General features: G+C 49.0%; 1 protein-coding gene across 1 annotated transcript in view; it reads right to left on the reverse strand.

Moving 5' to 3' along the window:
* LOC144763427 (extracellular calcium-sensing receptor-like) overlaps positions 1-13,032 on the reverse strand; it is an 87,635-nt gene that overhangs the window by 62,390 nt on the left and 12,213 nt on the right. Inside the window, exon 4 of the mRNA XM_078649015.1 lies at positions 1,030-1,230. Coding sequence (XP_078505141.1) covers positions 1,030-1,230 — 201 coding nt within the window. The remainder of the gene's footprint in view (positions 1-1,029; positions 1,231-13,032) is intronic.

A 13,032-nucleotide genomic window follows, 5' to 3' on the forward strand; every position in this document is an offset into this window, starting at 1 on the left:
TAATGAAAATTAAATTAAAAAAGATATTATGTGTTGTTTTTGAGTTCATTGTGCAACAACTTTCCTTTTGCTTTGACTTGGTATTTCTTTGAATTTTGTTAAAAAAAACAAAAAACGTTTGTCAATGTATTCGTATTAAATAATGATCCCTGCAGAGCTCGTATGCCTTGTACCACTGTATGCAAAAATTTTAGGTAATGAATTAAGAATTTGACAGCCGACACCATTTTGGGAAAGGAACCGCCCGACCATAGGTCAGTGGTTCTCCATTAAGATGCATCTGTACATTGTGTGGTCGCAAACTTCAATTTTTCATCGGGAGCTTGTGCAGTGGGCGAAACCACCCGCAGAACAAGCTCCCATTGAAAAATGGAAGCTTGTTAACATCCCTGCATCGTGTGGCAGGCACCTTAGTGCTTGCCACATTGTGCAGGGATGTTTAGGGGGCACCAGAGATGGCCCCCAAGCCCAAATGCGGAGGAGGGACAGGGGGGAAGGTGGCCCTGATAGGGGCCCAAAAAGTCAGTTTCCAACAGCTAATCCATGTCGGTAAGGCCGACATGGATTGGCAGGTGGAAATGGACATCATAAACCTTACTGCGGAAAAGCCATCCTTAAGGGATTATGGGTGTTTTCCGACTGGCCAACGTGCTCCTGGAGCTCATCAGAGCCACATTGGATTCCCCTGCCAGTTTAAACTCTTGCCGTCCTTCATCATAAAACGGCGGTCGGACTTTAAACCTACCATGTCCGTAGGAAAGCCTCTTACCAGCGGTCGGATGCTTTCAGACCGACATTGTAATCAGACCCTATATTGGATACAAATTAATTCAGGGTCTGAACTCAGGACTGGATCAGGTTTATAGACAGAGGAGATTACCTGCATTATATGTACAAAGAGTGTTGTATCGTGGGCAATTGTAACCTGTAGCAGTGGGATACGCTTTGAACAATTAATCAATGATGACACATTGATACAGGTGATACATCCAAAATCCTCACCTCTGAATACCCTTCACCCCACCTTACAAGATCGTCATGAATAGTAAGTTTTTGATCCTGGGGAACCCGGTCATCATAGACCCCAACGTAGGCATATCTGTTAGCCCCATCTGGTGTCAGCTGCCAATTCGCAATTGAAACAACATGAGGCGAATCGCCGTGTTCATCAAAGTAGAGCTCATCGCCTACGGGGTTCATAAAGTGGATAGTTTTCACGAAGTGCAGCAGCTAAAAATAAAACAAAAACAGACAATGGGAATGTTAACAGACGCACACTACAAATTGATGAAAAGATCAGGAATGCATCTTTTTGCACAAAGAATGCTGCATTGTTCTTGTCATTATTAAGGGTTAACAATCATAGTGTGTGTCATGAATGTGTGGATGATTATGTTTCACTAAAATGTGTTCTTCGTCAATGATGACCTGTGCACTAGACTCAGAAAAAAAACCTAATGATAAACTGAGAAGTGCCCTGGTTTGCAAATGCGAAGTGGTGTTTAACACGTAAGTAATTATTAATTTGTTAGTCAATTAAAACCATAAAGAAGATCATACAGTACATGAGGTTTAAAAATACATACGAAAATGATTTAAAAAAGGGATTTGTCATACGTCTGTTGCGGCCACTGAGCATCGTGTCACTAGTCCTTCCTCTTCTTCAACTTTCCTTCCTAAGTATATTTAATGGATAAAAAGTGGTTGATTAGGGACTGGGCTTTTCCCTAGTGTATGAAGTGCAAGATTGCCATACGGGGGGCTTGCGTTTACCTACATAGATTACTATAGGTAATTAAAGTGCTTTAGTGCCGGACCGAGGTGCATATATATATACATGCCAGATGGGCTATAGTCTTCCTGTAAAGGTGCAGGTGTGCAAAACTACGCATCATTAAAATGCCAGGTTAAACTAAGTAGTTACCTGAGCGTAGGTTGATAGGGAACAGTGAAATATGGCGATCCCTAGAGGCTTCCAACTCTTTAAAATTCAACTCCATCTTTGCCATGGAATAAAATCACTCACAGGAGAAAACCAAGAAGTGACCTGAGGTTAACCTCCACCCACCACCAGAAATAAATTTAGAAAAAACGAAATTTAAATTAGGAGGGTCGCAAGGAGAAAACTCCTGGTGTAGGTTAGTGTATTGCGTTGAATTACTAGTGAGTAGCTGCAACCAAGTCAGTATCCCACCGCTAGGCACCAAATGTTAGAACCTGAGATGCCAGGTCACCTAGGGTAGCCTGGCCTAGGGGTAAGACATGCAATTTCTAGAGGCACAGTGTGAAGGTTGCAGACCACCCAAGAATAAAACCACGCAATAGCACTTAAAAAGGACACTACACCAATTTGTTGTAAAAATACGTACTGGTTTATAAAAATAATATCTCTGTATTTTTACTTTTAGAATTCTCTATTAACTTTACATTTCAGTTTCTTTGGAATTTAGCAAGAATACTTTAAGCTCTAAATCATATTAACTACTAGCATTTATAATATAGACAGTTCACTTAATCAAAACTGGCAGGTAGCTCTTACTCTTCCTTTTACTCAGTTAAGCATTTACTGTGCTCTGCTTACTTTATATCATTTCTAAACACAGCATTACATTAACATTTGGCAAGAACAGCACCTAAATCAGTAATAACACTTTCAGATTTGTTAAATTAATCATCAACATTAACAGTGCATTTAATCAGACTCCAGAAGTCATTGGATATGGTTATTATGCAGTACCAGTAACTTCCTCTTTCTAGCACACAGTCAAAGAGGGTTTCCTCAAGTTCCTCCCCACTTTATGTATTACAGTAGAGGAGAAAACAACAACAATTAATGTATAAGTATTTGATTGCAGGCTCTAGCGCCCCCTTCCCCCTTCAGATGACCTCCTTACTGTAGCGTGGAGACGATGCTGTCCCAGTCTCCACGCGTCGCTGTTGTTTTAAGGCTCCTTCTGAAGCTCCCCTGCTCTCTCTCCTACTCGGGCCAGCTCCTCTGCTTTGGCACTCGAGCGGAGGGCTGGGCCGATGTCACAATACCCCCAAAGAGCCGCCGAGTCCCTGAGCTCCCTCTCCCTGCCAGCTCCTTTGCGTGGCGCGAGAGAAGAAGGAAACGAGCGGGACACTCACTCAGGTGGCAGCCGGTGCTTTTCTCCTGAAGATCGGCGGGGCCACTAATCTCTCCGTCATGCGCAGAAGCGCTCGCGCCAGTACCTCCTTACACTGCGCCCGCTCCCAGGAAGGACGCACTACCCCCGGGCCTGCTCGGTCCTAGGCCCCTCCTGAGGGAATAACTAAAGCGGTTTAGGCATGCGCGAAGGCGCCTTTTTGTAGTGTCTCGCCCAGGCTTTCCCCTGTTAACCGGGACTTCACTCAATAACGCGACTGAAGCGCGGAAGGTGCCCCCGGGGTCCCGCTCTCAAAGGGAAGCCTTGTAAGGCCTCTCAGGCTCAGTGGATCCCGGGGGGCGCTATCTCAGTGCGCGACCAGCACCACAGGGGTCCCGCTCACAGTGAAGGCGGCGCTACCTCAGAGAACCCGGCACCCTTCAACAGGAAATCCAGGGATCGGCTGACTGCATGTCCGGCCAGGGTCTCTCAGGACACAAGGGCTTCTCCAGCACCCAGGAAGGTACGAACAGCGCTGGTTCGATTTTGTACCTCAGCTCCCACTTCGCAAAGTCCTTTTCCTTTTTAAGCCTGGATTGAGGCTGGGGTATAGGGATGAGGGTTATTCTTCCTGAGTCTTGTTCACTGGGCAGAGGACTGCGCTTCGCAGCGTCACAGTCTCCTTCTCCTGTTCCCACCCCACTAATATCAAGCTAGGGATTAGTCAGGCGCCCGGGGTCTCCCTTAAACATCCACAGCGGGGACAGGACAAGGATCCTAAAGGAGGAGTAGAGGAGTGGATTATTTAGGTTGCTTCCCAGATCAGGAGATCACCCCTCTCACTAGTCTCTCCCCACCTTCCAAGATAGCCTGTCCTCCAGCTGACTCTCACAGGTAGACAAAATGGCTGCCCCGCATTCCGCCTTTTATAGGCTGCCCTTCAGTGGTCCAGAATGGACCAGAAGGTTCTGGAATGCCCTATGCTGGTCTATGGGTAAGTTCTGGACTTGGCAGTTAGGGCAGTTGGTAGCCACCATTTTGTGGCTCCAACTTTCCCTGTCAGAACAGGCCTCTGGGCCTGAGGTAAAAGATTATGAGGGGAAAAAGAACACCTATCCCCTTGACCAACACCTATAAAAAGTAGTAGACACAAAAATATTAAGGGTATGAGGGGCAAAAAGGGGACAAAATAAATAATAATGAGGAGGGACTACGCAAAAAAATCCAGACAGGTCTAACACACGTCCCCCCCAGCTGAAAGTGGGGAGAACTACCCAACCCCTTGGGAGTCCTCATCACTAAGGCGGAAATACCTGGAGAGACCGTCTGCATTGGCGTGGTCCACTCCAGGTCGATGTTCCACCGGGAAGTCCATTCCCTGTAAGGAGATGGACCACCTCAACAGCTTGGGATTTTCCCCCTTCATTTGCATCAGCCAACGAAGGGGGCGGTGGTCAGTCTGAACCAGGAAGTGCGAGCCAAAGAGGTATGGCCGCAGCTTCTTCATAGCCAACACCACCGCAAAAGCTTCCCTCTCAATTGCACTCCACTTCTGTTCCCGGGGAAGCAGTCTCCTGGATAAGAAGACTACAGGCTGATCCAGGCCCTCTTCATTTAGTTGCGATAACACTGCCCCAATGCCATGTTCGGATGCATCTGTTTGGACAATGAACTCCTTGGAGAAATCGGGAGCCTTCAGGACCGGTGCTTCACACATTGCCTGCTTCAACTTTTCAAAGGCTTGCTGACAAGCCTTTGTCCAAACTACCCGTCGAGGTTGTTTCCTGGAGGTGAGCTCTGTGAGGGGCGCTACAATAGTGCCATACCCCTTCACAAAGCGACGGTAGTAACCTGTGAGGCCCAGGAAAGCTCGGACCTCAGTCTGTGTCTTGGGGGGTTCCCAGGCCATGATTGCCTCAATCTTCGCCTGCAGGGGCTGCACTGACCCCCTACCCACCAAGTGTCCAAGGTACACAACCGACCCCTGCCCAATCTGGCATTTGCTGGCTTTGATGGTCAATCCAGCTTGTTTCAGAGCCTGGAGAACTGCTTGCAAATGTTGCAAATGGTCCTCCCAACTGCTACTGAAGACAGCAATGTCATCCAGGTAAGCAGCAGAGAAGCTCTCCATTCCAGAGAGGACCTGGTTCACCAGTCGCTGAAATGTGGCAGGGGCGTTCTTGAGCCCAAAGGGCATCACACAGAACTGGAAGTGTCCCTCAGGCGTGGAGAAGGCTGACCTTTCCTTTGCTCCATCTGTCAAGGAGATCTGCCAGTACCCTGAAGTGAGGTCAAAGGTACTTAGGTATTGGGCAGCTCCTAGCCGGTCAATTAACTCATCCGCCCTAGGGATTGGATGAGCATCAGTCTTTGTAACTGAGTTCAGTCCTCGGTAATCCACACAGAACCTCAGTTCTGGTGTGGTGCCCGGTGGGGCGGCTTTTGGGACTAGCACCACCGGACTGGACCAAGGGCTGCTGGAAGGTTCTATCACTCCTAGCTCCAACATCTTGGCAACTTCGCCATGGATGCTAGCCTTCACCTTGTCCGACAGCCTGTAGGTCTTGGACTTCACTGGGGGGCTGTCTCCTGTGTCCACATCATGGGTACACAGGTGGGTTCTTCCCGGGACAAGGGAGAACAGCGAAGAGTACTGCCCCAATACCTGGCGGCAATCCTCTCGTTGCTCAGGAGTTAGGGATGGGGAGAGAATCACTCCCTCCACCGACCCATCCTTCTCTTGGCATGAAAAGAGATCTGGGAGAGGCTCGCTTTCTGCTTCCTCAGCACCATCAGTCACCAACATCAGGATGACCTCTGGCCTCTCATGGTGGGGTTTGAGGCGATTGGCATGCAGCACCCGTAGGGGCTGCCGCGGGGTCTTAAGATCCACCAAGTAAGTGGCCTTACCCTTCTTCTCCAACACCTCAAATGGGCCTGTCCAACGATCTTGAAGGGCACTTAGCTCTCCAGGTTCCATCACCCATACTTTCTGGCCAGGCTCCAACTCCACCGGGTGAGCATTTTGGTCGTACCATTCCTTCATGACTGCCTGACTGGCCTCTAAGTTGTCAGCAGCCTACTTCCACAACTTGGCCATCTGGCTTCTGAAGGCCAACATGTAGCTCACCACATCCTGGGGAGGTTTTCTGGGAGACTTCTCCCATCCATCCTTCACCAGGCTGAGAGGCCCACGCACAGGGTGCCCATACAATAATTCGAAAGGGCTGAAGCCCACTCCTTTCTGCGGCACCTCTCTGTAAGAGAACAGCAAGCAAGGCAGGAGGACGTCCCACTTCCTCCGTAAGCTCTCCGGCAGACTTCTTATCATGCCCTTCAGGGTCTTATTAAACCTCTCAACCAGTCCATTGGACTGGGGGTGATAAGGAGTGGTGAACCGGTAAGTCACTCCACACTCCTTCCACATTGTCCGCATGTAAGCTGACAGGAAGTTGGTCCCCCTGTCAGACACAACCTCCTTGGGAAATCCTACCCGGGTAAAGATTCCCATCAGGGCCCTAGCCACCACAGGTGCAGTAACAGTCCTCAGAGGGATGGCCTCTGGGTACCGTGTGGCATGATCCACCAGAACCAGGATGAACCTGTGACCAGCTGTTGTTGGTGGATCCAATGGCCCTACAATGTCGATGCCCACCCTTTCAAAGGGGGTGCTAACGACAGGAAGTGGTTCCAGGGGAGCCTTTAGCTTCACCCCTGTTTTCCCACTGGCCTGGCAGGATACACATGTCCTACAGTATGTGTTGGACGCCGCTTTCATCTGAGGCCAGTAAAAGTGGAGGACAAGCCGTGCAAAGGTCTAGTCCTGGCCTAAGTGTCCTGCCAGTGGTATCGCATGAGCCAATTCCAGCAGAAAGGCTCGGTATTGCTGCGGGACCACCAAGGCCCTTGATGAGCCAGGTAGAGGTACCTTAGGTTCACTGTAGAGGAGGCCATCCTCCCAGTAAATATGGTGGTGTCCCGTAGCATCACCTGCTGCCTGGGCTTCAGCCTGACGCCTCAGTCCCTCAAGGGTAGGGCACTCCCTCTGCCCCTTACAGAATTCCTCTCTGGTAGGACCTCCCTCCACATGCCATTCAGCAGGGATGGGTAAATCCTCCAGAATCTACTCCCCCCTCCATGGACTCCTGGCCTACCACCGCAGGTGGCCGATCTGTCCCATGGGGCGTGGAAGCCGAAGCAGGCTGTCCCTGTCTCCGTTTCTGTCCCTTTTTGGCAGCGGGTTGGGCCATTGTTCCAGGCTCCAACCCAGGCGAACTCCCTCTCCTTGGGCAGTCGCAGACCGTGTGCTTACACAGGCCCAGTCAGGTGTACCCAGCATCGCAGAATGCGTCCGGTATTCCACCTCTCTCCAAGTGTTGTGCTCCATGTCATTCCCCAACAGACAATCAACTGGCACGGCACGGCTTACGGCAACTCGAAGTGAACCTGCAACCCCTTCCCACTCAAAGGGAACCTCAGCCACTGGATAGTGGCCCATTCTGCCGTCAGCCATCGCGGCGGGGTGGAGTACATTAGGAACAACCTGCCCTGGAGACACCAGTTGACTTCTCACCATAGTCATTCTGGCTCCTGTATCTCTCAGAGCCTCCCCTCTTTGGCCATTGATGGTAACCCATTGCCCATACTTTGTAGTATTTGGGGGCACCTGGATCTTTGGTACCATCTCCCGCTCTCCCAGGGACACTAAGGTGACACCCGCCCACTCACCCCCCTTATCTAAGGGCAACTCCTCCCCGAGCGCTACACTAGCTACTCCCGGTGACTTTCCTCCGGTGGGAGGGGGTGGTCTCTTTGGGCATCTGACATCTCCCTTATAATGTCCAACACCACCGCATTCAAAACAGTGGGGAACCCTTGGCTGCTGGCTTTGGCCAGGATTAGGGTTTCTGGGCGGGTTTGCCCTAGGGGTGAAACCTGCTCCCTTACCTTGGAAAGTATTTTGGGGACCTTTGGAGAACTCCTTCTTTTTATCTCCTCCCTCTTTCTTCTGGGGGGGCGCCCTGTCCGGCTTTTTGAGAATCCCCTCCAGTCCCCTTTGAGGACACCCGGGTACTTGCCCAAGTGTCCGCCTCCTCTGCAAGCTTCCGGGGATCGGTCAGCTTGCTGTCCACCAGGTGTTGGCGCAACTCGGGAAAACATTTCTCGAGGAGGTGTTCTTTCAAAAATAGATTGTACAGCCCCTCATAGTCTTTCACCTCGCTGCCCTTGACCCAACCCTCCAAAGCTTTCTTGGCGTAGTCTAAAAAGTCTACCCAATTCTGGGTACTCATTTTGTGACTTCCCCTGAATTTCTGTCTGTACCTTTCAGGGGTAAGTCCAAACTTTTTCACCAGTGCCACCTTCATGGCAGGGTAGTGGGTTTGCTCATCCTGCTCCAGAGCCAACAAAGTGTCTCTGCCAGCAGGTGGCATGTATTTATACAGCCCACCTCCCCAGTGAGTTTCTAAGATCCCGTGAGCCCTTAAAGAAACTTCGTAGGCGGCCAACCATTTGGCAATGTCATCACCTGGGGTGTAACTAGCAATGACATCTTTGGGTAAATAGGGTCTGGATTCCCTGGTGTTCACTTTATTTTCGCTGCCACCATTATCAGGATTGGGAGACCTTCTTAGTACGGCTTGTAGGTCCATCTCCTTGATGGTTCGCTCATGAGCTAACCTCCTTTCCTCCCTTTCCATATCCATCCTAGCTAATTCCAACTTCATTCTCCTCTCCTCCCTCCTATCTTCTAGCTCGGCTTCAGTTAAACCCCTGTCTGAGACGCTGCTGCTTGCCCTTGAAGGTATCCTGGGACCTGTCAGCAGATTCCCACTTCCCACTTGGTTCAACAATGCAGCCTCAGTGACAGTGTCCCCGTCACCCTCTTCAGTTTCTGGTTCCTCCCTTAAATGAGCTTCCACCCATGCCCTTATGCTTGTCAGCAACTCTCCTTTCTTGGCACCTTTATTAAAAAATACCCCTTGATGCTGACACCAATCTCTGAGTTGGGCCACAGTATTGGCTTCCAGCTCTTTAAAATTCAACTCCATCTTTGCCATGGAATAAAATCACTCACAGGAGAAAACCAAGAAGTGACCTGAGGTTAACCTCCACCCACCACCAGAAATAAATTTAGAAAAAACAAAATTTAAATTAGGAGGGCCGCAAGGAGAAAACTCCTGGTGTAGGTTAGTGTATTGCGTTGAATTACTAGTGAGTAGCTGCAACCAAGTCAGTATCCCACCGCTAGGCACCAAATGTTAGAACCTGAGATGCCAGGTCACCTAGGGTAGCCTGGCCTAGGGGTAAGACATGCAATTTCTAGAGGCACAGTGTGAAGGTTGCAGACCACCCAAGAATAAAACCACGCAATAGCACTTAAAAAGGACACTACACCAATTTGTTGTAAAAATACGTACTGGTTTATAAAAATAATATCTCTGTATTTTTACTTTTAGAATTCTCTATTAACTTTACATTTCAGTTTCTTTGGAATTTAGCAAGAATACTTTAAGCTCTAAATCATATTAACTACTAGCATTTATAATATAGACAGTTCACTTAATCAAAACTGGCAGGTAGCTCTTACTCTTCCTTTTACTCAGTTAAGCATTTACTGTGCTCTGCTTACTTTATATCATTTCTAAACACAGCAGTACATTAACATTTGGCAAGAACAGCACCTAAATCACCTAAATCAGTAATAACACTTTCAGATTTGTTAAATTAATCATCAACATTAACAGTGCATTTAATCAGACTCCAGAAGTCATTGGATATGGTTATTATGCAGTACCAGTAACTTCCTCTTTCTAGCACACAGTCAAAGAGGGTTTCCTCAAGTTCCTCCCCACTTTATGTATTACAGTAGAGGAGAAAACAACAACAATTAATGTATAAGTAATTGATTGCAGGCTCTAGCGCCCCCTTCCCCCTTCAGATGACCTCCTTACTGTAGCGTGGAGACGATGCTGCCCCAGTCTCCACGCGTCGCTGTTGTTTTAAGGCTCCTTCTGAAGCTCCCCTGCTCTCTCTCCTACTCGGGCCAGCTCCTCTGCATTGGCACTCGAGCGGAGGGCAGGGCCGATGTCACAATACCCCCAAAGAGCCGCCGAGTCCCTGAGCTCCCTCTCCCTGCCAGCTCCTTTGCGTGGCGCGAGAGAAGAAGGAAACGAGCGGGACACTCACTCAGGCGGCAGCCGGTGCTTTTCTCCTGAAGATCGGCGGGGCCACTAATCTCTCCGTCATGCGCAGAAGCGCTCGCGCCAGTACCTCCTTACACTGCGCCCGCTCCCAGGAAGGACGCACTACCCCCGGGCCTGCTCGGTCCTAGGCCCCTCCTGAGGGAATAACTAAAGCGGTTTAGGCATGCGCGAAGGCGCCTTTTTGTAGCGTCTCGCCCAGGCTTTCCCCTGTTAACCGGGACTTCACTCAATAACGCGACTGAAGCGCGGAAGGTGCCCCCGGGGTCCCGCTCTCAAAGGGAAGCCTTGTAAGGCCTCTCAGGCTCAGTGGATCCCGGGGGGCGCTATCTCAGTGCGCGACCAGCACCACAGGGGTCCCGCTCACAGTGAAGGCGGCGCTACCTCAGAGAACCCGGCACCCTTCAACAGGAAATCCAGGGATCGGCTGACTGCATGTCCGGCCAGGGCCTCTCAGGACACAAGGGCTTCTCCAGCACCCAGGAAGGTAGGAACAGCGCTGGTTCGATTTTGTACCTCAGCTCCCACTTCGCAAAGTCCTTTTCCTTTTTAAGCCTGGATGGAGGCTGGGGTATAGGGATGAGGGTTATTCTTCCTGAGTCTTGTTCACTGGGCAGAGGACTGCGCTTCGCAGCGTCACAGTCTCCTTCTCCTGTTCCCACCCCACTAATATCAAGCTAGGGATTAGTCAGGCGCCCAGGGTCTCCCTTAAACATCCACAGCGGGGACAGGACAAGGATCCTAAAGGAGGAGTAGAGGAGTGGATTATTTAGGTTGCTTCCCAGATCAGGAGATCACCCCTCTCACTAGTCTCTCCCCACCTTCCAAGATAGCCTGTCCTCCAGCTGACTCTCACAGGTAGACAAAATGGCTGCCCCGCATTCCGCCTTTTATAGGCTGCCCTTCAGTGGTCCAGAATGGACCAGAAGGTTCTGGAATGCCCTATGCTGGTCTATGGGTAAGTTCTGGACTTGGCAGTTAGGGCAGTTGGTAGCCACCATTTTGTGGCTCCAACTTTCCCTGTCAGAACAGGCCTCTGGGCCTGAGGTAAAAGATTATGAGGGGAAAAAGAACACCTATCCCCTTGACCAACACCTATAAAAAGTAGTAGACACAAAAATATTAAGGGTATGAGGGGCAAAAAGGGGACAAAATAAATAATAATGAGGAGGGACTACGCAAAAAAATCCAGACAGGTCTAACACCCGTCCTTAGAGATTATCTTCTCATGTTAGGTTTGCCTTAACAACTACTGATTTAAGACGTTCTAAACTCAGAATTGGGAACCACCTCCAGATCACTCATCACCCCACCTATAAGCTGATCAACTTTTTGAAAATATTCAACAACTGGGTTAGTATAATGTTCAGCATTGTGTTGCATGGGTCCATAGACTCCGCCAGTGCAGTCCTACATGACCTAATTCCCCGGTCGACGAATTCCCGTCTTAATAGAGTTCTTCGTTAGACCATTAATACAGGACAAATGCATACAATGTGGAACAATGTTTCATTCCCCTGGTGGCATAAGCGGCTGGTCCGATCTTCATTTAAACCAGCCATCCTCCATTTTAGCATGAGGTCTAGTGTGGATATTTCTCCAAAACCTAAGGCAAGAAATTACTGTTTGGTCTTCCGTTGGATGGGTGCTACCAACAGGGGTGATTCTCTAACAATGGAGTATGATTTCAACACCAGGCACCCACGGCGACGTCTTGACAAGCTTTCCAGCTTTGCAGTTTGGTTTACTTATTTACTAATTTCTTGAAGGTTTGCCTAGAGGTATTAGAGGTCCATAAGTCACCCAATTCAAGCATCCTAATGCTATTTTCAAGATATTTCTTGTAAGCGCCATTTCCCCTTTGTAGGTTGATTTTGGTCCAAACTAGATTAGCCAGGGTATTTTCAGCTGCTGCTCGCAGATTATAACAGGGCTTTACAAAACACCACTGGCTCAGCAAGTGTCTGTTTTGTGAGTAGGAATTTTAGCCGGAGCTGTGTAGGAGAGGCCGACCTAGGTGGCCTGAAGGGTTGTTTATAGGCTCTTATCAAAAGTTTGACTAGCAGAGGAGCCCCATCACTTAGCATTATCTCCAATCCATATGCAGGAGTTGGCAACAATTTGGCTTTCATAACTGATCCCATGGGTTTCAGATCATGGCCTTGCAGGGATCTGGCCAGTGCCGAGAAGCCATAATTAATGGCCTGTGCTTTTGCCCTTATCGCCTTCTTTTAGGAGACAAAGGAGCCGTTTGCGTCTATTTTCACTCCTAGGTACACATAGGGTTTAACCTCATCAATTCTGTTTCCCTCAATAAGCCATTTTTTATTTTTCTTAGAAGAACGATTACATACCATAACACTTGTTTTCGAAAGATTTATTTCCAGGCCATTCTTTTCAGTGTAAGCTCCAAGAGAATTAAGAGGCCTTTGAAGGCCTATTCGAGTGTTGCTAAACAGGACCAGGCCGTCGACTTAGAGAATATGCAACATTTGTTGTCCTCCAAAGCTCAGTGCATGAGCCTTCTGCTCATCAAGCTCTGTAGAAAGATCTGCCAAAAATAAATTAAAAAGAATGCGGGCTAGGACACAGCCGTTTTACACCAGTTGTTGTTTGCACCTTCTTTGATATGCACAAGCCATCTCCAATTTTGATCTTGACCCAAGTAACTGAGTATACCAACCTAATTGCTCGTAAGATATTGAGTGGGATACCCCATCACT

Source organism: Lissotriton helveticus, chromosome 1_1, assembly GCF_964261635.1.
Source record: "Lissotriton helveticus chromosome 1_1, aLisHel1.1, whole genome shotgun sequence".
Lineage (NCBI taxonomy): Eukaryota > Metazoa > Chordata > Amphibia > Caudata > Salamandridae > Lissotriton > Lissotriton helveticus.